A 27,976-nucleotide genomic window follows, 5' to 3' on the forward strand; every position below is an offset into this window, starting at 1 on the left:
ACTTGGAAAAATATAATCTGGAAGGACAGAACTTCAGATCTGCCGTTAGATTTAAAGTCCCTGTTGATCTTCTGGACGTTAAACTGGCAGGTTAACCTGGAATTAACCTGGGTCTCCCTAACACAGATAAGCCAGAGTTCAGGATCGTCCAGTGTTTTTCTGAGCAGGTGAAAGCTGCAGGTGTCCGAGTTCAGCGCCCTGAGGAACTGATGCTCAGCAGCCATTGGCTGATCTGGGGTTCGTGGGCGGGGCTTACTGAGGGGTCAATGAAGCTGCTGCATTTAATTAAATTCATCCTCATCCCGGCTGCCTTCGCCATACGTCACCCTGCACTAAAGTGTGTGCTTGTGTGAGTGTGTGTGTGTGTGTGTGTGTGTGTGTGTGTGTGTGTGTGTGTGTGTGTGTATAAGTGTGTGTCCTCTTGAATTTACTCTCAACATCTCTGAGCTGCAGAGGCAAAAATGTAAAAACTGAAAAATAAATTAAAGAGTGTACTGATGTAACTGGACTGTAACTCGGAGCGTCTGGCTTCTTTCCCGTCAGCACATCTGTCCAGCTGTCTGACTTCTTGCACTTTGTCTGTCTCAATCAAAGAAAATAAAGTAACAATCTTCTATCTGAGTTTGCGTTGAGGTAGCGTTACTGGTTATGTGTCAGGAGGTTTGCATGTTTGCTAGAAACGGCGCGGCGTCCCTCTGCCGGAGCGACGGGGGGTGGGGGGGGGGACACGGACGACGCAGAGAGGGGGTTGTGCGGTTTCCATGGTGAACGACGTGAAACGGGTCCGGTCCTACGAGGCACAGCTCCGGTCAGGTGGGGGAGATGCTCTACCGAGGTCCGACTTCACAACAAGCCCCACTCAAAAAAGGGAACGACTGATTTTTTTTTTGTCTTATTTTTGTGTTTTTGTTGTTTTTTTTTTCTTTCTTTGCCTTTTGGTCGTTTTTTTTTTTTGTGCCAAATCGACTTGACTTGATGCCACTGCTGACCTTTCCTGCGTTTAGCCGCTGAGGAACCTCAATCATGGACAGGAACAAATACTGCTCTCCCGTCCGTCCTCTAATTAAAGATCCATAAAGGTGATCTTTGTTCAACGTTTGCATGTTGTAAAACAAGCAAACCACAGAATACCGACTAGAGGAAAAGGTCAGCGGTGATATTGAGATCCTAAATGTGAAGTAAAGGGGTCAAACATGCAAGATAAACTGATATTATCGTTTCAACTGTGCTGGAAATAGCTTAATACAACAAAATTGTGTTGGTTTCATTGTTAGTGTGCAGGATTTCAACGTTTCAGGGACACGGGTGTCACAAGCGACCGAGCTCCGCCCGGTTTCTTCTCTTTCCTACTGGATTTTGTCTCCTGGCGGGCGGAGCTCGGCTCGCCAGCCCGGGTCCCGGTTCAACCCCAACATGTCTCTACTGTACATTAAAAAAGACTTGAGTTCAAAGATGAGAGATAAGCACGAGGAGGGCGAAAGCTTCGCCGTGTTTGCTGACCTCGGAGAGGTCGGGGGGGGGGGGCGGGGGTTGCGGGTTCGACGCTCTACTGCATTCTGTGGGTTTGGCACAGTTACCGTCACGTTCTGAGCTACGAGTTAGTACGTCTTCATATTTAACAGCTGTTAATAGAGTCGTGCATTCAACAGGAAAAGAAACAAAACATGATCAAATTCAACTATTTTCAAATTTTTCCATTAAAGAGTCAGAACATTAATCTTAAGAAAAAAGGTTGTTTAAGAGAAAAAAAAAAGAGGAAAAAAAATTTAAAAAAAAAGGTCTTGAACAGAAATGAGCAAAACGAACACGATGGAGACCAGCGCGAGAGAGGGCGAGGGACCCTGACGTTCCCGCCCAACTCCACAAAGGAAATGGTTTTATTTTCAAACTAAGGGAAATAAAAGCATCTCACTCTTTTTTTTTCTTTTCTGGAGCACTGAAGGGTGAGAAAAGGAGGAGAAGGCCAGGACAGGCTTCCTCCCCTTCACACCCAGTTTTTTTTTTACTTTGCTAGGATTTGCATCACCAGGTATTCTCAGTTGTTTTGTTAGTTTTGACGTCGTCAGTGTGGTTTTTTTTTTTTTTTTTCCATCTAGTGCAACAGTACGTTCCTATGGAAGAGTATTAGGGCCAGGCAGGAGAAAAATAAAAATAATATTTTAGAGGAGGAAGATTTTTTTTTCATTATGCACTTCGAGAAAAAAGTCGAAATGTCGAGAAAAAAGTCGAAATGTTGAGAATAATGTTGAAGAAAAAAGTCAGAATTTCGAGAAAAAAGTTGAAATGTTGAGAAAAAAGTCGAAATGTCGAGATTAATGTTGAAATACAATTTCAAGGAAAAAGTCAAAATGTCGAGAAAAAAGGCAAAATGTCGAGAAAAAAGGCGAAATGTCGAGAAAAAGTCGAAATGTCGAGAATAATGTTGAAATACAATTTCAAGGAAAAAGGCAAAATGTCGAGAAAAAGTCGAAATGTCGAGAATAATGTTGAAGTACAATTTCGAGAAAAAAGTCGAAATGTTGAGAAAAAAGTCGAAATGTCGAGATTAATGTTGAAATACAATTTCAAGGAAAAAGGCAAAATGTCGAGAAAAAGTCGAAATGTCGAGAATAATGTTGAAGTACAATTTCGAGAAAAAAGTCGAAATGTTGAGAAAAAAGGCGAAATTTCAACTTTATTCAAGAAACTTCGACTTTATTCACAAAATTTCGACTTTATTCTTGAAATTGTATTTAAACATTAATCTCGACATTTCGACTTTTTCTCAACATTTCGACGTTTCTCTTGAACTGAACAATAAAAACAAATCTTCCCCTCTCAAATATTTTTTCCCTTGCATGGCCCTAATACTCTTCCGTACGTTCCCCAGATGTCACGTCCAAATAAAGCTTGCTGTATTGTATCAGAACTGAATAAAAAGATAAAGTCAAACAGAATCCTAGTGGATCTGCATGGGTGGTGAGCGTGTCTTGGTGGTCGTGAACAGACTCTATGGTGTCGGGGGAGACTCCAGCGGCGGGAGTCAGCCCTCCGGGTCAAAAAGGAAGCATCGACTTTTCCCTGCGTGTTGGTTAGTTAGCGGGTGGAGGTGGTGTGAGTTATCTGGCAGTTATCGTCCAACGACTGGCCTCATCTCTCTTTTTTCTCAACAGCTTTTGCTATTCCGGTTTTTTATGCCTTTTTTTTTACTCCAAAAATATCAAAAGTGTCATCACCAGGTTACAGGTTTTTAGTCGGTCTACGCAGCCGTGTCGCTGCCGGTGTTTTTTGCTCCCGTTTTTGTCTAAAGATGCTCAATCGTCTCCGTCCTCCGTCCGCTGGACGCAGACGGAGGGGCCATAGGTTCTCTTCCTCGTTTTTTCTGCTTTTTTTTTAAGTTTCACACAACCACGTAAAAAAACAGAACATTTAAAACCAGTGACCACACGCACGCACACATACACACACACACACACACTCACTCTCACTCTCGCACACTCTCACACTCGCGTGCACACACACACTCGCATAGCCAACAGGGAGAGTTTAGGGTGTCGTGGTCAGTGCACAGGAAATAAATATTCACATTCAGAGACATCTGTGTGAAGGTGGGACGCCGTCTTCTGTCCCCGTGTCCGGTTCAAGGACCGCCACTAACAGCTGATCCAGAGCTGTCCAGCTCCGGCGGAGGACAGAGTCCATCTTTGTTTTAAATGGCCACATTACGCCGTCCATCTCTTCTGATTGGAGCTGCAACAGCGTGGTATCGTCCTGAACTGTATAAGAAGAACCGGACAAACCCCTGTGACATCATCAGGGCCGTGTTGCAAACGAATGAAGCTGGGAAACACCTCAGGCTCTCCCACTTCTAATTAATATTACTTTACACTCTTTCTGGCCGCAGTAACGGAGGATCAGCGTAATCTGGCCACTTGAGTGATTCATCGTGATGTCATAATAAGGCAGACGGGCAGGTCCTGCAGGACTTGCTGCAGACCAGAGGTCTATGAACGGTCAGGACCTCCCCTCCAGTTAACAACACTCCCCATTGGCCAGTTTAAAATGTCAGGCACCGGTTGCTCCAATCACACGTTCAGGCAGCAGAGTCTCCTGACCTGAAAAAGGCAAGACGACGGTGGCGGCCTCGTCTCCTCTGGACCAGCATTTCATCTCTGTGCTTCAGAGAAACAACCTCCTCGTCATCCCCAGCTCATTCAACCATCATCACACCAAAACAAAAAAAAACAAAACAAAAAAAAAAACAGAAAAAATAACCAAAGCAACAAGACAACACGTAAAAAAAAAAAAAAAAATCTTTAAAAAAAAAATAAAAAAATATTCAGCACTATCAGCTCTTCTTTTCATTTTTCTTCTCATATAAAATTCCAGCAAGCAAAAAAAAAAAAAAAAAAGTTAGGAATACTGAGGTAACTTCACCCTGAGGTAGGTTTTTTCTTTTTCATGTCTTCTCTAATCTGTTCTAATCTTGGCAGAAGCGTCCATTGCTTGACTCCGCCCCTCTTTATCATATATGGGTGGGGTCTGTGGAGGCTCCACCCACAGGCCTTCGGCGGGCCGGGGGGGGGAACCGGGAAGCTGCTGCCCTTTGGGTCTGAAATTCACCCCGACTGAGCTGAAGGCAGCCGGCGCCGGGCGTCTGGTACCTGCTGCCCCCGGTAGCGCCCGCGGCGGCGCCGCACGGTCCAGGCCTGGCCTCAGCGTGCAGCTGGACCGGCCGGCAGAGTCTCGGTCCAGGTCTCCCAGAGGCCGGACCGGCTGCCCTCGCTCACCCGAGGGGCCGGGCTAACTCACATATCATATATATATAATATATATAAAATATGCCGTCAAAGGCGCGGGCCGCTGGCCGGCGAGCACGGCTGCCGGCGCTGGTTGGGTTTGGTAGTGCGTGAGCTGAGCCGCTGCAATAGAACTGCAGGACCAGCCGCGACGGCCGCGCCCTTACTGTCTCGAGCTGCGTCTTCCACCACACAGCAAAGCATCATGGGAGGGGCGCGCGGCCCCCCCAGCCCCCCCGTCTTATCGTAGGCTACGTAATGCTACACATCGGCGACGGGCGGCTGGGGACGCACCGGCGACCCCCCCTTTAATTCATATTATTTTATTAAGAAAAAAGGCAAGGTGGTCAGACGCAGCAGGTGTTCCGATTTATGAAGATTATGTATTTACACCCTCATCTTCGTCGTCCTCTCCTCCCTCTGCTACTCAGAGAGGTGTTTAGGAGCAGTGTTAACATCTGCGGCCCCTCGTCTAGACATGTCGCCGTCGGGGTGGAGGCGCAGCAGCTTCCCCGCCCCCCCCGCCCCAGCTCCGCCTCACTGCATTCTATCAATAATAGCTCTGAATAAAACATTTCTATACATATATCTCTATTTTTTTGTTTTAAAAAAACCACCCTTGAAACTCGGGGCTGATTGCAGATGGTTGGAGAGGTGTCGCCATGGCGACCGCAGGGGGCCGTGAGCGCGGGCCGCTGCTAGTGCGTCTGAGCGGGGCGGGCCGGCCGGTGGGGGTTCCCCAGCACCCGCGGGTGCACCCGCGGGTGCTGGGGAACCCCCACCCGCCCCCGCAGGGGGAGCCGGGCCGCCCCAAGGCACACTAGGAGGACACCCCCACCCCTCCCTTCCTTCATCCTCCCACCTCCACTCAGCCTCTTCTGGTCTGGCATCGGGTCTCTGTTTTCAAGTTTTTCATCTTAAGCCTCTTATTTTTTTTTTTTTATCCATTTCATCTTTTGATTTGACTCTCTCTCTCTCTGTCTCTCTCTCAGTGGCTCTCGGGCGTTACTTCCTCCCTCTACAAGTCTCTCCCTATCTATCGCTGGGTTCGTGTGTCGCTCTTCTGTGTCCGTCCATCTGTCCGTCTGTGCGCGTGTCCATCGGTCCGTCAGGTGGGAGGGGGGCCCGGGGGGACCCGGGGGGGCCCTCACTTCCGGCGCGGCTGCTGGTCTTGGGCCAGCCCCGGGGCGGGGCCGCTCATCTCCGTGAAGCCCTGGGGGTTGGGGTTGGGGTTGGGGCCGGGACTGGCGCCCCCCATGCCGGATTTCTGAGTCTGTTTGACCTGAGTCAGGATGTCCCGGATCTTCCTCTGAGCCAGCTGGGGAGACACGGGGGCAACGCAGAGAGGACAAGACATCAGCAAGGGGCCCAGAAAAAAAGACTTGTGGCACTTTTCCACTAGTACCTACTCAGCGTGACTCCACTCGCCTCGTCCTCGTTTGTTTTTAGACACCCAGATCAGAAGTAGGAGGTTGGAGTGAAGCTGCTGTAACGTATCTGATTGTGTGATCTAAACGAAGAAGACGACAACACTAAAGATGTAGAACCTTTAACTTCCGGCTCTCGACGAAGGCGGACGCTTTTCTGCTCCTCTTCCTTATCTATCTGCCCTGCTACTGCTTTTGTCCTGTCTCGTCTTCAGAGTCTCTTCTTTTCATTCCTCCGAAACTCTACAATCATGGAATTGATTAACTGGTCTCTCAGCACAATTGACCAAATTTTTGCGACAAGAAGACAGGGGGTAAGGGAGCCCTCCTGCCCCGATGGGACATTTTTTGCTGGATACACAATGGATTCCTACAAATATTGGAAACCCTTGTGTTTGGCGATCCTGTCTGTCGAGGACGTTGAAGATGCCTTCATAATTGGATTTATGATAGCAGGATTTCTCTTGATCAGAGGAGGGGGATTCCTGGTCTACCGACAAATGCGTAAGTCGTTGACAGCTGTTTTGGCTCTTTCAGAGCTGCCGGACGTGGCTGATGGGATAAGCACGGCTATCAACGCTCAGACTTTAACGTTGGGGGAGCAGAGCCGTAAGCTGGATGCGATTCTCGAACAGAATCGCAGGCTGGCGGCGGTCTTTGAGCTCATTGGCAAGATGGATAAGACCCTGGAGAAGTTGGAAGCTCGGCTTGGCAGGAATTGATCAGAAATTCGTCTGTTTGGAGTCGCCATTGATGAACCAGAGACTGAAGGCAGACGGAAAATTACTGAGTCCGTCTGTTTGCAATATAATTGTTGATCCTATAATCTGGCCTTAACAGGGCAGTTTGGCCGATCGCCCTAGTCACAATCTTTCTGGTGGAATGTAAACAAGATGACTCTGCCCCCACTAACCCTCCCCTCTCCCACGAACATCTGTGGACTGTTTTCAGAACTGACCGAGCCGACTGATAACATCAAGGACATTGGCTGAGGAGCAGCTCTGACCGAAGTTCACGGACTTACCGCTTACACACACACTTGCTGATAACCACACCTCCCTCATCTCAACGCCTTCCTCGGCCCCCCCTCTTATCAACCCCCCCCAACAGTCTCCGGGTTTCGAGCGCCACGAAGTCGCGGCGATCACTTGGATCCAACACAAGCCACAGACCCAGCAGCACATCTATCATCTCCTCCAGGTTCTACATCTTTAGTGTTGTTGTCTTCTTCGTTTAGATCACACAATCAAATACGTCACAGCAGCTTCACTCCAACCTCCTACTTCTGCTCCAGGTGCTGAATTGTAGTGGAAAAGAAACCAGGCCGAGTTGAGATGAGTGATAGCCGAGTAGGTGCTAGTGGAAAATTGTCCCACAAAGAGAAAGATTTTTCACAAGTGGAACACACTGGAGACAATCGTCCCCCCCCCCGGTCCCTCAGAGCCTGCAGGCCTGGGCCGGCGCGCAAGACGTTCATGACAGCAGGATCTAGGTACCTGGCTGGCGTAGAAGTGGCCGTTGATCTTGACGATGACCTGGTCGTTCTCGTCAGGAGTCTGCTCCCGGGGAACCACCACCTCCGCCGCCGTCAGGTTCTGCAGCTCGTTCACCTGGAGACACACAGCCCGGCGTAGGGTTCAGCATGAAGGGTCCGTGTACCTGAGGAGACGGGCCCTCTAGCTCACATCCCCCCCCGGCTTACTGCCCCCCCGACTCACCGTCTTGCCTCCCTTGCCGATGACTCTCCCGGCAGCAGCAGCTGCCATCTTGATATGAGTCTCCAGCTTGACTTCCTCTTTGGGCCCGAAGAAGTTCTCCTCCTTCAGTTTGCCGTAAATCCTGCCCTGAGCCTGCGGACGGGACCAGACGGGTCAGAACTCTGTCTGAACCAGAGCATCCTGAAAGGATCCACCCAGCTCCGTCAGAGGAGGAGCTGCAGAACATCGGCAACCGGACCCCGTTGCAGATATGGTTTAGCCGAGCCACGATTACTGATGTGCAGCCAGCACGAGCTGCAGGCTCTCGTAAATATACTTTATTTATATAGCCCTTTACAGCCACCTCTAGGTGAGCCAAAGTGCTTTACAGAACAAAACATACAAAAATAAGAATAAGAATAAAGTCGAAATGTTGAGAAAAAAGTCTAAATGTTGAGAAAAAAGTCAAAATTTCATGAATAAAGTCGAAATGTTGAGAAAAAAGGCAACATTTCGACTTTATTCTTCAAATTGTTGTAAGAGCAGATTACAAGGTGCTGATTGGCTTCAGTGTGACAGTGAAACCTATTTAGACCGTGAACCTTTGTTGGCTCACCAGGTGTGTTTCCGACTGGCAGGAAACAGACTGCCCGCACGCACGCACGCACGCACGCACGCACGCACGCACGCACGCACGCACGCACGCACGCACGCACGCACGCATTATGCACTTGGAGAAAAAAGTCGAAATGTTGACAAAAAAGTCGAAATATCGAGATTAAAGTTGAAGTACAATTTTGAGAAAAAAGTCCAAATGTTGAGAAACGGCAAAATTTCGACTTTATTCTTGAAATTGTTTTCAACATTATTCTCGACATTTTGACTTTTTTCTCGACATTTCGACTTTTTTCCTCGACATTTCGACATTTTTCTGGAAGTGCACAATAAAAAATAAATCTTCCCCTCTCAAATATTTTTCCTCCTGCACGGCCCTAATGCTCCTCCGTAGATGGAGAGCGTGGTCTCCATGGTTACCTTAAACTGGGCCTCCGGTGGTCCCGTCACAATCACCATCCTCATCTTGGAGTCTGGAGTCTCAGCTGGAGCGATCTGCAGGAACACCACACAAACACGTTACTGCCCTGCTGCAGGCCCGGCGGGCCGGTTCCGGCCGGTGCCCACTGGCGTTCCCGCTCCACGGACCTTGATGGAGGCTCCGGCGAAGCGGCTCAGCTGCTTGATGTGCTGCCCTTTCTTCCCGATGATGGCTCCCACCGCCTGGGCCGGGATGTAGACGTGGACCGTCTCCTGCTCGGGAGCCTGAGGACACACAGCTCAGGTCACTAACCCGCCGGACCGGCAGCTCGTCGGCTGGGCGGAGGAAACCCTTACCCCGAAACAGCCGTAGGGGGCGCCGCTCCCAGAGTTCCCCGGTGGAGGGGGGGGCATGTTGGAGGAGGAGGGGAAGAGGCCCAGAGCCCCCAGGTTAAGGCCGGGGATCAGGTGGGTCTGTTGCTGTGGAGGAGCAGACCACAGACGGGTTTACAAGCGTCTCGTCCAAAACAAGACGACGTCTCGTCCTCTTCTTTTTGTGATCAATAGATGACGAGCCTCCAAATAATAAGACTGTGCTGCAACAGTCGCTTCTCTAATGGCACTTTTCCACTACTCAGCCCGACTCGCCTCGGTTTGGTTCTTTCCCACCAGGGGTCTAACGTGCCGAGTAGATACTTTTCTGTATCTATTCTGCCGAGGTTCTAAGCGTCTAAGTCGGCTGTATCTGACATCATCACACTACAGGCCACCGATTGGTCGGGGGGTTGGAGTCAGACGTCTGAGTCAGGAGGAGGAAATCAGAGAAAGAGACTCTGACAGCGGCTATTTTTTCATTTTATTCAACCAGAAAGGTCTGTTTGGTGATCCGACTCTGAGGTGCAGATGTTCATAAACCTGGTGCTGAGGAGAGAATTAAAAAGGGATCTAGACGGAGATAAGGAACGACCAGATCTACCAGGAGCTCTGTCTCTTCATAGCTGCTCACGGCTCCAGCTGACTTTTCAGCAGCACAGAGTTAAACAAACAAAAAAAGAAAAATCTTCAAGCGTTGCCGCTTGAAGATTCTCTCACTCTACAGAACATTAGTGTGATACAAAACTATATATATATATATACATACATACATATACATATATATATATATATATATATATATATATATATATATATATATATATATATATATATATATATATATATATATATATATATATATATATATATATATATATATATATATATATATATATATATATATATATTATGCTCCATACTATATGAAACGATTATAATAATAAGAATAATTGTTGTTATAATAATAATAATAATATTTATATACCAAAAAATGTAATGATTGGCCTTTGGTTTCCTTTTGTTTTCACTCTTCTAGAAATTGTTTTTTTTTGTTTCCTTTATGCATTGATTATTTACGTTCTTTGTTAGTTGTTTTTCTGAGATCCGTCTTCTGTTTTTTTTTTACTTGATTTTTCTGTCATATTTACGTTTGTCTTCCTTCTTGTTTTGCATGTGTGTTTGCTTTGCTGTTTTTTGTTGTTGTAGATTGTTTGTCCTTGTTTTATTAGCATCAACTATGAAGTAAACAAAGTAAAAAAGGGTAGGCACAATAAGCTCAGGCTTCAGCTACACCTTTTGGTCGGGTTATTCTTTACTTCTTTTTTCATTATTTCTTTCCTACGAAAGGAAATTAAATGCAATGTATTGTATCAATTAAAACTGAATGACCAAATAAATTACTACTACTACTATTACTCTCATTTTTTTTACTTGATATGGAACACAAGCCACAGATCCAGCAGCAGGAACCTAACGATGACATAACACAGGCTTGGTCCCGCTCTTCTTCCACGGTCGGGTCCACACTTACGTTCATGGCGGCGATGTCGTTCTCGTAGGCCTCCCGCACCTTCTTCATGATCTCCACCTCGGCCTGGCAGCAGGCCTCGATGGAGCCCTTCACCGTGATGGTCCTCTCGGGGTTGTACAGCGTCAGGTCCTGCAGACTGAGACACAGCAGCGCTCAGGCAAACGGCTCACAGTGCCCGAAGCTCACACTTTACACGTCTGATTAACCAAAGACTTTTTTTTTTTTTTTTTTTTTAATTTTAATTTTATTAATGACCACACAGCCAGGCTGGTGGAATTTGTTTCTCTGCATTTAACCCATCTCTAATTAGACTAGAGAGCAGTGGGCTGCCATATAAACGGTTGGGGTTGAGGGCCTTGCTCAGGGGCCCAGGGTGGTTGACCGATTTTCTAGATTAATGTACAAGTTTATCAACACGTCATCAGGATTCAGGAAAAACGCGGAGCCACGTTGACCAGCATTAACAGGAGGAAATGACCATGGGAGAAGGAGCTAAACATCATAACTGATGATGAAGAATTGAAGGATTAATGGAGACATGCTAAATCAATTTCAGTTTGCAATCGCGCCCAAGCAATACAGTTAAAAATTATACACAGAATTAGGGATGCCCCGATAACGATACTGGTATCGTGGCCGATACTGCTCTCATATACTGTTGTTGTTGTAGTTACTGGTTAGTGGCTCTAGGGGGAGATGTTGAGCTGCAGTCAGCGTGGTGATGAGAAGAGAGTGATACATGAGTGAGACTTGCAGCGCCGTTTCAGCCAAGATAGCAACAATTAATGCAAACGGGACGTCAGCAGGGTGGACATGTTTCAAAATAAGGGATGACGACAGAAGCAAGACAGACTGAAACTACTGATGCTAAGGTGTCAAGAGGAGGGAAGGAGAATACGTCGTTTAATACCAGCAACTTGATAAAACATCTCAAGATGCATCATAAAGCTGAGGATACGGAGGTTACTAATGCTACTGCAAGAACACAACAGCAACATTAGCTCAGGTTCTGCAAAAGACGACCCACGGTCCATGTTGGGACTCAGCGGGTTGTTGGCGCGGCGCGTGGCCGGGGGGCTGACCGGGCAGTGGAGGAAAGCCCAGCTGGCTGAGTTTGGTTTAAAATAGCTATTCTACTCATTTTGTTTATTTTTACTGAAATTATCTGTTGCAAATAAAACCTGTCTTCCAATTCATTGCATTTTTAGCCTAGTTATTTTTGTGGTAGAAGTATTGTATCGGTACTCTGTATCAGCAAGTACACAAATTAAAATACTCGTAGTGAAAAAAATAGTATCAGGGCATCCCTAAAACACACACAAACACACACATGCGCTTGTGCGCCTTACGGGGAGATGGTGATCTTGGTGTTGGTGTCCTGCTCCACCTTCTTCAGGTTGCGTCCCTCCTTCCCGATGAGCCGGCCCACGAAGTTGTTGTGAGCCAGAATCTTCAGAGGGACCTCGTCAGCGCTGGAATCACAAACAAGATTACAGACATTTTGTAACGGAGCACACCTGCTCCGGAACGAGCAGCCGAGCCGGGCTTCATCTGCAACAGGTCCCCGGCTAGGCAGGTCTTTTCTTACAACAGTTTAACCCGCTGACATGTTTGTGACCCGGCGGTTCTGCTTGTGACCCGGCGGTTCTGTTTGTGACCCGGCGGTTCTGTTTGTGACCCGGCGGTTTTGTTTGTGACCCGGCGGTTTTGTTTGTGACCCGGCGGTTCTGTTTGTGACCCGGCAGTTGTGTCTGGACCTACGTCTTGGTGTCCTTGGCCTCCTGGTGCATGATGTCCAGGATCATCCTGCAGGCGGCCGAGCAGCCCTCGGGGGTGGAGTGGATGCTGATGGGCTTCTCAGCTGCGCCCGCGTTCTCCTTACGGTGGACATCGATCCTGCAGAGAGACGCCATCATCATCATCATCATCATCATCGTCATCACCATCCTCATCATCACCATCATCGTCAGCAGGAGAGACCACGTCTCTCCAGTGTTAGCGTCGCTCCATTGGCTACCCGTAAAATTCCGAATCCAATTTAAAATGTTATTACTTGCGTATAAAGCCCAAAACGGCTTAGCTCCGCAGTATTTACAAGACCTGATAGTGCCTTATGTTCCTGGCAGAGCTCTCCGTTCTCGGAGTGCAGGTTTACTCGTAGCTCTTAGAGTATCCAAATGGAGATTTGGAAGACGGGCGTTCTGCTATCAGGCACCATTACTATGGAACCAACTTCCAATCTGGGTTAAGGAGGCTGACACCACCGCCACCTTTAAAACCAAACTTAAAGGGGACATATTATGGCATTTAATGTATATTTTAAACAGGCCTTGAATGTCTTAAAAACAATCTAAAGCTTGTTTTTTCTACATAAATCAGAAATTCAGCCTGTGGGCCCTGTCACTAGTTTTACCGCTTCTAACCTCTTTTTCTGTGCTCCATTCTTAGGGAAGGGGGGGGTATGATAATGAGGCTCCGGCGGGGGTCAGAGAGCTTGCAGAAATTCATGGTATTTTGTCTCCCCTGTGCTGGCAGGGTGAGGGGAGACCACTTTATATATGTTAAAACAAGAAAAAACATGTTTTTCATAATAGGTCCCCTTTAAAACCTTCCTGTTTAGTAAAGCCTATAGTTGGTGTTTAGTAAACCTCTAGCTGGTGTTGGTAAATCTCTAGGTAGTGTAAACTCTAGTGTGTTAGAGTCAGTAGTCATAGTTGCAGCTATAGAACAAAACTATAATAGTTAGTCTCAAACATAGCTTGATGGTAGATATGCTGCTATAGGCTTATGCTGCAGGGGGACATGATCCACTGGGCGGTGCCTCTCACCCTTCTTCTCCGCTCCTCTTCCCTTCCTCTCGTCTCTATTTCCATTTTTATTTATTATAAGTATCTCATAACCATCATTTTTGTCCATTGCTCCCTAGCTTCTTATGCTGGCCCCCTTTTTTCTCTTTTGTGCATGTTTGCAGGCCGGAGCTTCAGAGCTGCGTGCTGACCTGCGGTCCCACCATCATCTTCATCACCATCATCATCTTCACCACCATCATCATCCTCACCATCACTACCATCATCATCATCCTCACCACCATCATCATCCTCACCATCACTACCATCATCATCATCCTCACCACCATCATCATCTTCACCACCATCATCACCTTCATCATCATCATAATCATCATCATCCTCACCATCATCATCATCCTCACCATCATCATCATCCTCATCACCATCCTCATCACCATCATCTTCATCACCATCATCACCATCCTCGTCACCATCATCATCCTCATCACAATCATCTTCATCACCATCATCATCCTCATCACAATCATCTTCATCACCATCATCATCACCACCATCATCACCATAATCTTCATCACCATCATCACCATAATCTTCATCATCATCATCATCATCATCACCACCATCATCACCATCATCTTCATCCTCATCACCATCATCACTACCATCACAATCATCATCATCTTCATCACCATCCTCATCCTCACCATCATCATCCTCATCATCACTACCATCATCTTCATCCTCACCATCATCACCATCATCATCATCACCATCATCATCACCATAATCTTCATCACCATCATCACCACCATCATCACCATAATCTTCATCACCATCATCACCACCATCATCACCATAATCTTCATCACCATCATCATCATCATCATCACCACCGTCATCACCATCATCTTCATCCTCATCACCATCATCACTACCATCACAATCATCATCATCTTCATCACCATCCTCATCCTCACCATCATCATCCTCATCATCACTACCATCATCTTCATCCTCACCATCATCACCATCATCATCATCATCACCATCATCTTCACCGCCACCACTACCATCATCTTCATCATCATAAACCATCATCTTCATCACCACCATCATCTTCATCATCACCATCATTTCCATCATCCTCATCACAATCATCATCATCATCACCATCATCTTCATCACCACCATCATCTTCATCATCACCATCATTTCCATCATCCTCATCACAATCATCATCATCCTCACCATTATCTTCATCACCATCATCATCACCACCATCTTCATCACCATCATCATCATCATCACCATCACTCCCATCATCATCATCCTCATCTTCATCATCACCATCACTACCATCATCTTCATCACCATCATCATCACCATCATCATCTTCATCACCATCACTACCATCATCCTCACCATCATCTTCATCACCATCACCATCATCATCATCACCACCACTACCATCATCTTCATCATCATCACCATCACTACCATCATCTTCATCATCATCACCATCACCATCATCTTCATCACCATCACCTTCATCACCATCATCTTCATCACCACCACTACCATCATCTTCATCATCATCACCACCACTACCATCATCTTCATCATCATCATCATCACCACCATCATCTTCATCATCCTCACCATCATCACCATCATCATCCTCATCACCATCATCTTCATCATCATCATCATCACCACCATCATCTTCATCATCCTCACCATCATCACCATCATCATCCTCATCACCATCATCTTCATCATCATCATCATCACCATCATCTTCATCATCCTCATCATCACCATCATCATCATCACCATCATCATCTTCATCACCATCATCATCATCTTCATCACCATCATCATCATCTTCATCACCATCATCATCTCCATCATCACCATCACCTTCATCATCATCATCATCTTCATCACCATCATCATCTCCATCATCACCATCACCTTCATCACCATCATCATCATCACCTTCATCATCACCATCATCATCTTCATCACCATCACTACCATCATCTTCATCATCATCATCCTCACCATCATCATCCTCACCATCACCTTCATCACCATCATCATCTTCATCACCATCATCATCTTCATCACCATCATCATCATCTCCATCATCACCATCATCTTCATCACCATCATCATCATCACCACCACCATCATCTTCATCACCATCATCATCTTCATCACCATCATCTTCATCATCATCACCATCATCATCCTCACCATCACCTTCATCCCCATCATCACCACCATCATCATCTTCATAACCATCATCATCTTCATCACCATCATCACCACCACCATCATCTTCATCATCATCATCATCATCACCACCATCATCTTCATCATCACCACCACCATCATCTTCATCACCATCATCACCACCACCATCATCTTCATCATCATCATCACCACCATCATCTTCATCTTCATCATCATCACCACCATCATCTTCATCATCACCACCACCATCATCTTCATCACCATCATCACCACCACCATCATCTTCATCATCATCATCATCATCAACACCACTATCATCTTCATCACCATCTTCATCACCATCATCAACACCACTATCATCTTCATCACCATCTTCATCACCATCATCAACACCACTATCATCTTCATCACCATCTTCATCACCATCATCAACACCACCACCATCTTCATCACCATCATCAGAACCTCACTCCAGGACCAGGATGTCTGAGACTACGTAACAGAGATGAGAGTGTGAACTGGAGACACAGTCCAACACGTAAACACTTCAGATTAACTGCTTTTCTGTGATCTGATCTTCATCTGAATCACAATACAAACCCAACGACACAGCTGGTACCGGTTCTGTGTGTTGGGCCATCAAACATCCTGGTCGTGAAGGCACGTTGCTCGGTACTAGCTGAAGCTCCTTCAGCAGCGGCGGCTCTAGCCAGATCCTCCAGCATCTCTGGATCAGGACTCCCGGACCGTTCATCTGATTGGGCCGTCTCTGCGGGTTCTCAGGGTTCTGGACCTGGATGTCCTGGATGTTCGGGACCGCTGCTCTGCTGCCACTTGAGCTACAGCTGGAGGACACCGTGCCCTGATCCCGGGGGATGCTTCCACCGTGGACTCATGAACCGGACTGCTCCCGGTGAGGTCTTCGTGGGTTCTGGGTCGGGTGTTCGGGGTCATCTTGACTGGACCTCCTCTACTAGGAAGCTAGGGGACTCAACCGTGTCCGTGTCTGGACGGTTGGACGGTGGACTGACGGATGAGGTGACTCCATGTCTCTCTCCAACCGGCAGATCAACTTCTGACCTCATGTCCTCAGACGTGGACCTCCGTTCTCCTCCAGCACAGTTCAAGTTCAGCAGACGGTAGAAACACGTCTCTGATGGTGACTCAGATGAAGAGCAGATCAGATTTCATGGGAGTTTCTACTTCGTCTACACCACATCAGACTGAACTTAAGAATGTACTGGTCACATAACCCCTGCCTGACTGAAAAGGGAACTTTGATGCACTTCTTATGGGAATGCCCAAAGATTCTGTTATTTTGGGTATGGTGGGTAGTCAAATGTTTATCATTAATGCCCAAGTGTAACATTCCTTTGATGCCAACAATCTGCATACTTGGAATAAACCCCAAAGACACTATCAAAACAACAAAGCAATCGAAAATGACTTCTCCATCCAAGAAGAAAGATTGCACTACACTGGACAAATATTGAACCACCATAACTTGGATTATGGAAGAAGGAGCTTATGACGGGTCTTGGACTGGAGACGTTGACTTATATTGTCAAAGGTAAACAAGAGTTTATAGATATTTGGCGATATAGATATTTACACTGGTGATGTGAATGTGCCGATCCTGCCTTTTAATTTTACTTTACGGTACTTTGTCAGTTTGATGTCCGTAGTCATTTTTATTTTTTTTTTCATACCGTCTGTGTGACTGTTTGAGGGGAGATATATATATATATGTGTGGAAAATGTTTGTACATTTGGCTTAAATTTTGATTTACATGTTGAAATTCAATAAAAAATATTGTTAAAAAAAAAAGAATTAACTGGTCACCCACTTGCTCTGCGTCTGTTTGGTGATGTTGCGGATGGTGGCGCCCTCCTTGCCGATGATGGCGCCGACGTACTGCGTGGGTACCAGCAGTCTGAGGGGGATGTCGGCGTGTGGGGGTTTGTTGGGCATCCCCGAGCTGGGGGAGCCGCCGCGGAGACCGCCCCGGGGCCCGTAGCCCGGGCGCCGGCCGTTGTCGGGCCCCCGCTGGCCTCCTTCCATCTCCGAGGTCTCGTCCGGGATGTAGGACACCCGCAGGGCGTTGTTCTCAAACTGGTACCCATTCAGCTTCTGGATGGCTCTGTGTGGGCAGACGGCGGGACACGTCACATGGCACCGTAACACTTCAATGTGACACCACGTTTCTGTGTCATGACTAAAAAAAGATCACTTTCATGAATATTTACCACCAATTTTAAATAAAATCACTACAATGAGTCACATTCCATGTTTCCCATTTATGGATGGAGAAATAAAATTGAGTGCATTTACCTGCCTGTTTATGTTATGTTTATGTAATAATTGCTCAGGGGTCATGTTCTGGTCTCTGGAAAGATCCTAGAGACAACTTCTGTTGTAATAGACGCTATATGAATAAAATTGAAATGAAAACTACTTGAGTATAGAGAGGGCACAGGTCCCATCTGGTCTCAGTACCATGGGCCCCAAACTGGAAGCCCGAGGGCCCGTTAGGCGCCCGTAAGGACAGAAAAGTCCACATGGGGAGGACCAATTCTGCCGCCCACTTCTACACCCAAATAAACCCCACAGGACCGCGGGCTTAAGCGATTTAAGGTTTGTAAGAAACTCCTTGATTCTTTCAGCCATCAGGTCCCTGTTACCGTGTAGGACCTGGTAGTATCGACCGAGTCTATGGATCCTAATGCTCTGTATCACTTGGTGGCATTAATTAACCCCTTTCCCTCTCTGTGAAGGCCACACTTATCTACCCACCCCAAGGCAGGTTCTCGTTGCCGGGCAGTTTCTGCTAATGGACACAAGACAGCTGTGGAGGACCCGGAAAACTATCGCAGACCCTCTAATGGAAACCTGCTTATCTCAGCCTGAGGTGGAAAACTGGGTCCCGCGTGAAGCCCAGCCCAGCTGCGGGTCCAGACTAGCACGGGTTCGTCTGTCACAACAAGGTACTGGTGCTACAACCGGGCAGAGGTGTCCAAAGTATTCACATTCATTACTCAGGTAGAAGTATAGATACTAGAGTTTAAAAATACTCCTGTAGAAGTTGAAGTATCAACTCAAGTTTTTTACTCAAGTAAAAGTATAAAAGTACTGGTTTCAAAACTACTTAAAGTATAAAAGTAAAAGTAATGTAAGGGGGAAAAAAGCCATTAAGGACAAAAGCCATTGAAAATGAATGCATCTTAGTATAATGCAAATATATTAAAGAAGCATATATGTGTACTATTGAGCATTAACATGTGTTTCAGAGAGCAGGAGATATGATGACTAGTTGCCTATAAGTATTGTAATGGTGCAAAAAGTCAAACTTCAGAGGCATGTAATCATTTATCCTAACCTTTATTGGAATGTACATCCAAGTTTAGTTGCAGGAATCTGAGGGAACGGATGTAAGAACAAAACTGGACAAGAACATCTGAAACAACCACAACCAAATTCACTCTATCCGGATGGAGCAATTTAACTGGATAGTTTTTTTTTAAAGGCCCAAATGAAATAGAGTAACGAGGCTGTTTTTAAAATGTAAGGAGTAAAAAGTACAGATAATTGCGTGAAAATGTAAGGAGTAAAAGTAAAAAGTCGTCTGAAAAATAATTACTCCAGTGAAGTATATATAACCAAAATTTCTACTTAAGTAAGGTAACGAAGTATTTGTACTTCGTTACTTGACACCTCTGCAACCGGGTCTGGTTGTGATGGAGAAGGCCTGCAGACGGTTACCAGCGAAACAACGGTAGGAGTCCTGGAAACTCTCGTTGCTGTACCGTTCCTGGTAACAGAAACACACCCCGACAGCTGAGGCCCCAGAAAGATCACTCGGACCTCCGCTGGTCCAGACAACCAAGACCGGAGTCCAAACTTACTTTGAGTGGTTTAAAAATAATAAAATGTTCCTCCAAAAATGTAACTGATATCTAAGCATGAAATAAACTCTTTGGTGCTGCTGCATCATTACATTTTACAGGACCAGACTGTACTGGGCACGAGGTGTAGCCTCGCTTTGACAGAACCTGCTTCCTATCTGGGGGAACTGACAACCCCAAGGTTAAGGTTTTTCTCCCACTAGGAGAGTCTCTACCTGCCATTGTTTATGTAATAATTGCTTGGGGGTTTATGTTCTGGGTCTCTGGAAAGATCCTAGAGACAACTTCTGTTGTAATAGAGGCTATATAAATAAAATAAAATTGAATTGAAAAGGTGCGGTTCTCCTAAGTGGCCACTAGATGGCAGCCACGTGACACTGAGTCACCGTCTGGAGCGAGTTGAGATATTTATTAGTGAAGTTTGTCACAAACAAAAGAGTGGGACACGGTGCGGAAGGATGCACTAATGGACTCACTGCCTGGCCTGTTCCCGGGAGGCGTACGTCACGTTGACCACCGCCGTCTCACTTTCTGTGTTCACTGAAAGAAAAGAGAAACAGGGAAGTTGACTTTTACAGAAGTGGAACGTCCTCCAGGTAAAACCTCCCGGACATCCTCCAGCTCCAGCTCTTCATCGGTACTTCCAGCTGGGATGGAGGTCAGAACAGATTTTAACGACTACTGATGTGGGAATCGTCCAGAGGTCTGTGTTTTACTGAAGTCCTGGATTAACAGCTCAGATAAAACCAGGTCCATCCTTCCAAACAGGCCGGGACGAAGGTGTAGTGATGGCCTGACAGCAGAGGACATGGATCCCCTCCGGCTTTACCGGCGTGCTGCCAGAACGCTGCAGGGAAACTACACTCCTGGGTTGCAGCTCCAGAGTCACAATCTGCTAAACTTCCTGTGGTGATGCAGATCCGCTGGTCCATGAGTCGTTCGGTCCGCGCGCTGCCGCCACGCTGCCAGATCAGCCAGGATGTAGAACTTTCTTCAGCACACTGAGGTGGGACGGTAGGGAGTTCAAGGTCTGCTTAACCCTGGTGCTGTCTTTGGGTCAAGGGAGGGTGAAGGGAGAAAAGAAGGAAATGAAGGAAGTAAGGAAGAAAGGAGAAAAGAAGGAAGGAAGTAGGAAAGGGAGTAAGGAAGGGAGAAAAGATGGAAGGGAGGAAAGAAGGGAGAAAAGATGGAAGGGAGGAAAGAAGGGAGAAAGGAAGAAAGGAGTAAGGAAAGAAGGAAGTAGGAAAGGGAGTAAGGAAAGAAGGAAGTAAGGAAGAAAGGAGAAAAGAAGGAAGGAAGTAGGAAAGGGAGTAAGGAAGGGAGAAAAGATGGAAGGAAGGAAAGAAGGGAGAAAGGATGAAAGGAGTAAGGAAAGAAGGAAGTAGGAAAGGGAGTAAGGAAAGAAGGAAGTAAGGAAGAAAGGAGAAAAGAAGGAAGGAAGTAGGAAAGGGAGTAAGGAAAGAAGGAAGTAAGGAAGAAAGGAGAAAAGAAGGAAGGAAGTAGGAAAGGGAGTAAGGAAGGGAGAAAAGATGGAAGGGAGGAAAGAAGGGAGAAAAGATGGAAGGGAGGAAAGAAGGGAGAAAGGAAGAAAGGAGTAAGGAAAGAAGGAAGTAGGAAAGGGAGTAAGGAAAGAAGGAAGTAAGGAAGAAAGGAGAAAAGAAGGAAGGAAGTAGGAAAGGGAGTAAGGAAAGAAGGAAGTAAGGAAGAAAGGAGAAAAGAAGGAAGGAAGTAGGAAAGGGAGTAAGGAAGGGAGAAAAGAAAGGATAAAGAAAGGAAAGAAAGGAGAAAAGGAAAGAAGGGAGGGAGGAAGGAATGGACAAAAAGGAAAGAAGGAAGGAAAAGCAAAGAAGGTAATAAGGGAACGAATGACGGAAGGGAGGTAGGAAGAAAAAGGAGTAAAGGAGGGTAAAAAATGAGGAAAAGAGGAAAGGAAGAAGGAAGGAGAGAGCATGGCAGGAGGAAAGAAGGATAGAAGAATTGGGTCATTTTGACCCAAAGACAGTACAAGGGTTGATGCTCCCTCTGGTCCCTCTGGTCCCTCCCGAGTCTTCGGTCCAGTCCTGGTTAAATCTTTGCCAGAACGTTGGAAGGAACTGAAACATGCCGCCCTCCCTGCGGTTGCATTTCCATCGTTGGCCTTTCGGACCGCCATCCACTTTCCTTTCCCCACATACTTGAAAACAAGTTCAGAGCGGCTCAGGGAGGAGCCGGACCGATCCACCTGGAGTCCTCACGCCCCGGCTGCTTGTGCGGAGCCAAAAACTCAAACCTGAAACCGGGCTGGAACCTTACCTTGTTCGAGGTTTTCGACCGTTCCAAACTGGGCCAGAAGACCGTCCAGCACCTGGAACACAGACGGGAACATGTCAAGTGGTGATGAAACCCTGGTGTGAGAACCAGCGAGGAATGCAACAGAAGTATCGGTACTGACCTCCCACTGCAGGTGAGGCGGGATGTTCCTGATCTGCAGCTTCCTGGTCCTGCGGGGGGAGAGAACACAAACACCTGAGAGACGCTTCACTAACAGAGACCAGACACATCAGCACATGTTCCTCAGAGACATGCTGGGAAACAACGGCGCCGGGACAAACGGATAAAAGAGCTTCACCTTCGTAGTAAAACACCAAACACAAAAGCACAATGCTGCGTCCAGAGGCTCGGACTGCTGCAGCTGCAGGTGCATCTACCACGACAACGGAACACCAACTACAACCAACCAACTACACGGAACACTGTATAGGAACTGTTATTTGTATTGCTTTTTAGGGACCCCAGGAAGAATAGTCGTCACCATGGTGACAACTAATGGGGATCCAATAAACACTAAACAATACTCACACCCTCCACTCATCTCTGCTGTCCTTGCAGGTAAAAACACATCACTTCTGTAGCATTTCAGAAGTGCTACAGCAGGTGGCAACGGTCGGGGTCACACTAGTGCTGTGGCGGTGGCAGGTGGGGGTTGGGGTGTGTTAGTCCAGCGGGGGGGGGGTTGATGGAGACGTTCACCAGCCTTTAGCCGGGTCGGTGGAGGAGACGGTGGAGGAGACGATGGTGAGGCTGAGGAGCTGACCCGGATCAAAGGCCTGGTGTCTGAATCGGGTGGGGGTTGTCGGGTCCTAGATGCACAAAAGACTATTCATGTGTGCCGAGCCCCCTGGCCTGGTGGGGGTGGGGGTTGTTAGGGTGTTGGTGGGTGGAGTAGCCGAGGACGGTGATGGACGGCTACAACCGCCATAAATGTCCAACCCAACACAAAAAGGCCACGACACAGTTAAGTGTGAAGAACTCCAGACGAGTGACCGGGTCAGCCAGGGACGGGTGGGAGACCTGACCGGGGGACCAGACCACCGTCCGTCCCACATGGAGGGACACCGTCCTCTTTAGTCCCTCACACCGTTTCTAAATGACTTTGAACATCTCATCATCTGCAGAACAGGACGTGACGTCACTGAGAGCTTTGTTACATATGGCGCTTTTCCACTAGTACCCAGTAGAACCTACTAGTACTAGGGCTGGGCGATATGGACCAAAAGTCATATCTCGATATTTTCTAGCTAAATGGCGATACTCGATATATATCTCGATATTTTTTCTGTGCCTTAATTGGGGTTTCCCCCAAAGCATTATAGCATAGCATCTTTGTTAGCTTCATTTTTTTCTGAGGCAAACCCTTAAAAAAACAGTCAGTTTTAATACAAAGCCTCGTTCCAAATGTCACACAGGTACCTTTATTAGCAGAGGTCTGCACAATATCAAAATGTATAAAACAAATGAAATAAAAATAAACTGCCTGCATATATAGAATAAAAATGCTTCTTGAATAAAATAAAACAAATATCCCTTTCCTGCATAACAATTAAATTAAAATACACTGTGCAATTAATACAATGTAGACAGTAACAGGCAGACTTTTCCACTGAGGTTGACAGTTGTGCAAATAACAAAACATTTGTGCAAATCTCAAATAAAACATTCAAGTCAATTTGTCACAAAATAAGCTATATCAAAATCATAAAAAAAAAAAAAATTTAATTTTTTATTTTTTTTTTTTTTTGATATAAACGATATTGTCTCGTACCATATCGTGTTTGAAAATATATCGATATATATTAAAATCTCGATATATCGCCCAGCCCTGACTAGTACCCACTATTACTATTACCGTCGTGCCCTTTTTGTGTTAGTACCTACTCATCTGGTTTCTTTCAATATGAAAAGAAACCAGATGAGTAGAGCTGAGTAGGTACTAGTAGGTACTAGTAGATTCTAGTAGGTACTAGTGGAAAAGCGCCATCTGTTCGACCTGCTGTTGGAACTTCAAACAAACGGCAAGTGGAGCCAAAGAAAAAAGATGTTTGTCTGATTTCTTACACAACACGGGGGAGCTGAGAATCCAAGTAAACAGATGAGTCAGGGCCAGCGTCCATCCAGCACCTGAAGCAGATCGACTAAAGGCATACGGTGGTCACACACACCTGCACAGGTGCAGCACAGCGGGTTCAGCTGGGACTGGAGCAGTAGAGGCCTTGATTGGGGTAAAAGAGCCCGCAACCATGACGGAGGATGTGCAGCAGTCCACGGAAGCAGATATGGGAGCCACAACAATTAGGGCTGGGGATCCATTCAAATGTCAAGAATCCATTCAATTCCGATTCTTAAGATTCAGAATCGATAATCCGATTCGATCCGATATTGATTTGGGTTAGTGTTACTAAAACTATAAAAACTTTTTTGAGCTGTTGCATGAATTATATGACTGTAGTTCTGCAACATATTAATACTAGTATTATATTGAGATTCAACAGCAAGTATTGCAGCTAATGACGCTGTAAGGACCAATCAGCTCCCAGAATGCCGATAGAACTGCTTTCAGAAACATCTTGTGGGTCAGAATTACCACAGATCCAGGACAGCAAACAGAGACGGATGAAATCAGTTTTATTTTTTCACAGATTCCGTTTTTACCCCAAGGAAGTATATAAAGCAATAAAATATAGACAATTTATGCAATTACAACTGAAAACTTTGATGTTTTCATACTATTAAACATATTTAAAAGACAAAAACATGGCACCAGTTATTCTCGTGTCCATCAAAACATTCCTTTTTTGGCCATAAAAAAAATATGTTATTAAAAATATGCATAAGTTATTTGTATGAAATAAGTAACTCAAATATGCCTTTCAATATCCATTTAAAGTGCAAAAAAAAAAAGAAATTGCAACAGCGCATGTGTGACTTAAATGATGTGACTACTGGGATTAAAGTTCACCATGCGAAAATGTAATATGAGATTAAAATGAGAATAAATAATGAGAATTAAAAACTAAAAAAAAAAAAAAAAAAAAAGACATACAAATCGATTTTTAGGAATTAATATGAGAATCGGAGAATGCATTTTTTAAACCCAGGCCTAAAAACATGGCCGTGGAGCCGCTGGAGATGTGCGCTGCTGCCTAGTCAGACGTGAAAGATTAATCGCTGGGAATCAAACTCTTCTTTCTACTTGTGTTGACTGAAAAGAGCGATGAGTCTGAGTCTGAAGGTGGAAAGTGAAGCTGCTGATGCGTCCTGACCTGTGAAGGCGTCCAGCGGGGCCCCAAAGGGCCCCAAAGAGGACAAGAGGACAGGGGATGCTTAGAAAATGCAAAGAGGTTGTTTCTGAAAGAAGATGGAGGACAGAAAGGCTGAGAAAGCCTTTGCATGGAGCAGGGGTCAGAGGTCAAAGGTCAGAGCCTTCAGAGCTTCAGAACTTCAGAGCAGACCCGGGGGCGGGGCTTCCAGGAGCCATCGGAGAGTGAAAGATATGGAAATCCTGTCCCTGTGCAGCGTTCCCAGTCCCTGGAGCTGCAACAGGGTCCACACACGCACACGTAGAACCACCAGTTTGGGCCCTGGACGGGTCTGGACCGGGGACCGCTAACAGGACGGTTCTGGTGTTCTCTACTTTATTCAAACGCAGGTCCCGAGAGCCAGAACTGAACTGGGTAAAAAGGCGTTCAAGTTTTCTGCCCCCTCAACCTGGAGTGATGCGCAGAAGGACTTGATATTGGTTGATCTAGAATCCTTGGGTGAATTCAAATCAATTTTAAAAGACAGAGAAATTAGCTCTCTCGGTTCTTGTGACTGCCCCGTTGTGTAAATTTTACTATTGTTTTACTATTGTTTCCCCGGAATGTGTGACTTACTGTGTCTGTGTTTGTATATACAGGACTGTCTCAGAAAATTAGAATATTGTGATAAAGTTCTTTATTTTCTGTAATGCAATTACAAAAACAAAAATGTCATACATTCTGGATTCATTACAAATCAACTGAAATATTGCAAGCCTTTTATTATTTTAATATTGCTGATTATGGCTTACAATTTAAGATTCCCAGAATATTCACATTTTTTGAGATAGGATATTGGAGTTTTCTTAAGCTGTAAGCCATGATCAGCAATATTAAAATAATAAAAGGCTTGTAATATTTCAGTTGATTTGTAATGAATCCAGAATGTATGACATTTTAGTTTTTGTAATTGCATTACAGAAAATCACAATATTCTAATTTTCTGAGACAGTCCTGTATGTATTGTTGTATTGTTTTTATGTTGCCATTTTGGCCAGATCACTCTTGGAAAAGAGGTTTTAATCTCAATGAGTTTTTTACCTGGTTAAATAAAGGATATATATCTATATATATATATATATATCTACAGAGACTTCTGGTGGCGCTGCGGACTCTGATCACTGGTGGGTCCTGGACCAGGACGGCACCAGGACCGCCGGCCGACCCGGCAGGACGCCGAGCCAGCAGCAGTGTCTGTCCCGTCACATCTGTGCCGGGTTCCAGGCCCGTTAGGGTCCAGTTCCCAGTGGGATGGTGAGTGTTTCAGGGTGGAACCAGCGCTGAGCCCCACACCCCCCTCTGACCACCAGGGGGCAGCACAGCACCAGCCACTTCCTGTGTGTGTTCCAGCTCCCACTCCATCCAGGTGGACACTAAATACTCCCAGCATGCATTTCACATCCATGGATAGAAGTAATGAAGATTAAGTTACCAAGACTTTTATACGTTTTTCTTTCCTCCACAGAACTTTAATATGAAGCATAAACAATAAAAAAAACCACACAATTATAAACCAGAGGAGCCCACGGTCCACATCATGTTTTACACGTTTTCACTCCCACCCCAACTCAGAAACATTCACTCATTTCAAATCAGAACTCAAAACGCATCTGTTCAAAACTGCCTCTCAATGCCTCTCTTAATGCTCATTTTTCTGTCTCTTTCTGTTGTTCCTTTTTTTTAAATATATTTACTGCTGCTGTTTCAATGTTTTCTGATGTTTTTAAATGTGTTCCGCTGTTTTGATTTTTTAATGTGTCGTGTACGGGGACCTTGAGTGCCAAGAAAGGCGCCTTTAAATAAAATGTATTATTACTACATCTATAATTCAATATTTCCTTTAGACAGAATGTTTTTGAACGTGTGTTAACCTGCTAGCTGAGCAATGATGTCATCGAGTACGCCTTGATGACGTCATCCCACCAGGATGACGGGACCCGTCCCCATAGAGCCCGGTACGTAGGATTATTACGTACATATTATATATATACTAGATTAGATTAGATTAGATTCCACTTTATTGTCATTGCACATGCCAAAAGCACATTATATATATATATATATATATATATATATATATATATATATATATATATATATATATATATATATATATATATATATATATATATATATATATACACAGTGCAGATTATAAATAACTATTGCTACAAGGTGCAGGTCAGATATGAATGAATGACGATATATATCGCGAACAGATGAGATGTGATTATATGATTTACACAGACTACTACTAACCACGCGTGTCCCAACACCTGGGGTTGAGAAACGCTTCGGCCCGTTCAACTGGCCCACAAGTTAAAGCAGCGAGGCAGCGAGTCAGAAGAGGCAAAGTTCTGGTCAGTTTGTTGCAGCTTTACCTGCAGCTTCACCTGCAGCTTCACCTGCAGCTTCACCTGCAGCATCACCTGCAGCATCACCTGCAGCGTCACCTGCAGCGTCACCTGCAGCGTCACCTGCAGCTTCACCTGCAGCTTCACCTGCAGCTTCACCTGCAGCTTCACCTGCAGCTTCACCTGCAGCTT

The 27,976-nt window shown here is 45.7% G+C and overlaps 1 protein-coding gene across 3 annotated transcripts in view; it reads right to left on the bottom strand.

Annotated features, from left to right (window-relative positions):
- Positions 1 to 5,655: 5,655 nt before the first annotated feature.
- The window catches only part of igf2bp1 (insulin-like growth factor 2 mRNA binding protein 1), a 60,186-nt gene continuing 37,865 nt past the window's right edge, over positions 5,656 to 27,976 (bottom strand). The window contains exons 3-15 of one of the 3 annotated variants that reach the window (XM_061712096.1): positions 22,247 to 22,295; positions 22,108 to 22,159; positions 20,292 to 20,355; positions 17,760 to 18,053; positions 12,605 to 12,739; positions 12,193 to 12,315; positions 10,844 to 10,979; positions 9,295 to 9,417; positions 9,106 to 9,222; positions 8,938 to 9,012; positions 7,924 to 8,055; positions 7,702 to 7,815; positions 5,656 to 6,096 (exon numbers count right to left, since the gene is read on the bottom strand). In XM_061712096.1, the coding sequence (XP_061568080.1) occupies positions 5,926 to 6,096; positions 7,702 to 7,815; positions 7,924 to 8,055; positions 8,938 to 9,012; positions 9,106 to 9,222; positions 9,295 to 9,417; positions 10,844 to 10,979; positions 12,193 to 12,315; positions 12,605 to 12,739; positions 17,760 to 18,053; positions 20,292 to 20,355; positions 22,108 to 22,159; positions 22,247 to 22,295 (1,585 nt within the window). In that variant the 3' untranslated portion in view covers positions 5,656 to 5,925. Of the gene's footprint in view, positions 6,097 to 7,701; positions 7,816 to 7,923; positions 8,056 to 8,937; positions 9,013 to 9,105; positions 9,223 to 9,294; positions 9,418 to 10,843; positions 10,980 to 12,192; positions 12,316 to 12,604; positions 12,740 to 17,759; positions 18,129 to 20,291; positions 20,356 to 22,107; positions 22,160 to 22,246; positions 22,296 to 27,976 lie in introns of all 3 variants that reach the window. The other 2 variants (XM_061712095.1, XM_061712094.1) reach the window with 2 other exon arrangements.

Source organism: Cololabis saira, chromosome 21, assembly GCF_033807715.1.
Source record: "Cololabis saira isolate AMF1-May2022 chromosome 21, fColSai1.1, whole genome shotgun sequence".
NCBI classification, from domain to species: domain Eukaryota; kingdom Metazoa; phylum Chordata; class Actinopteri; order Beloniformes; family Belonidae; genus Cololabis; species Cololabis saira.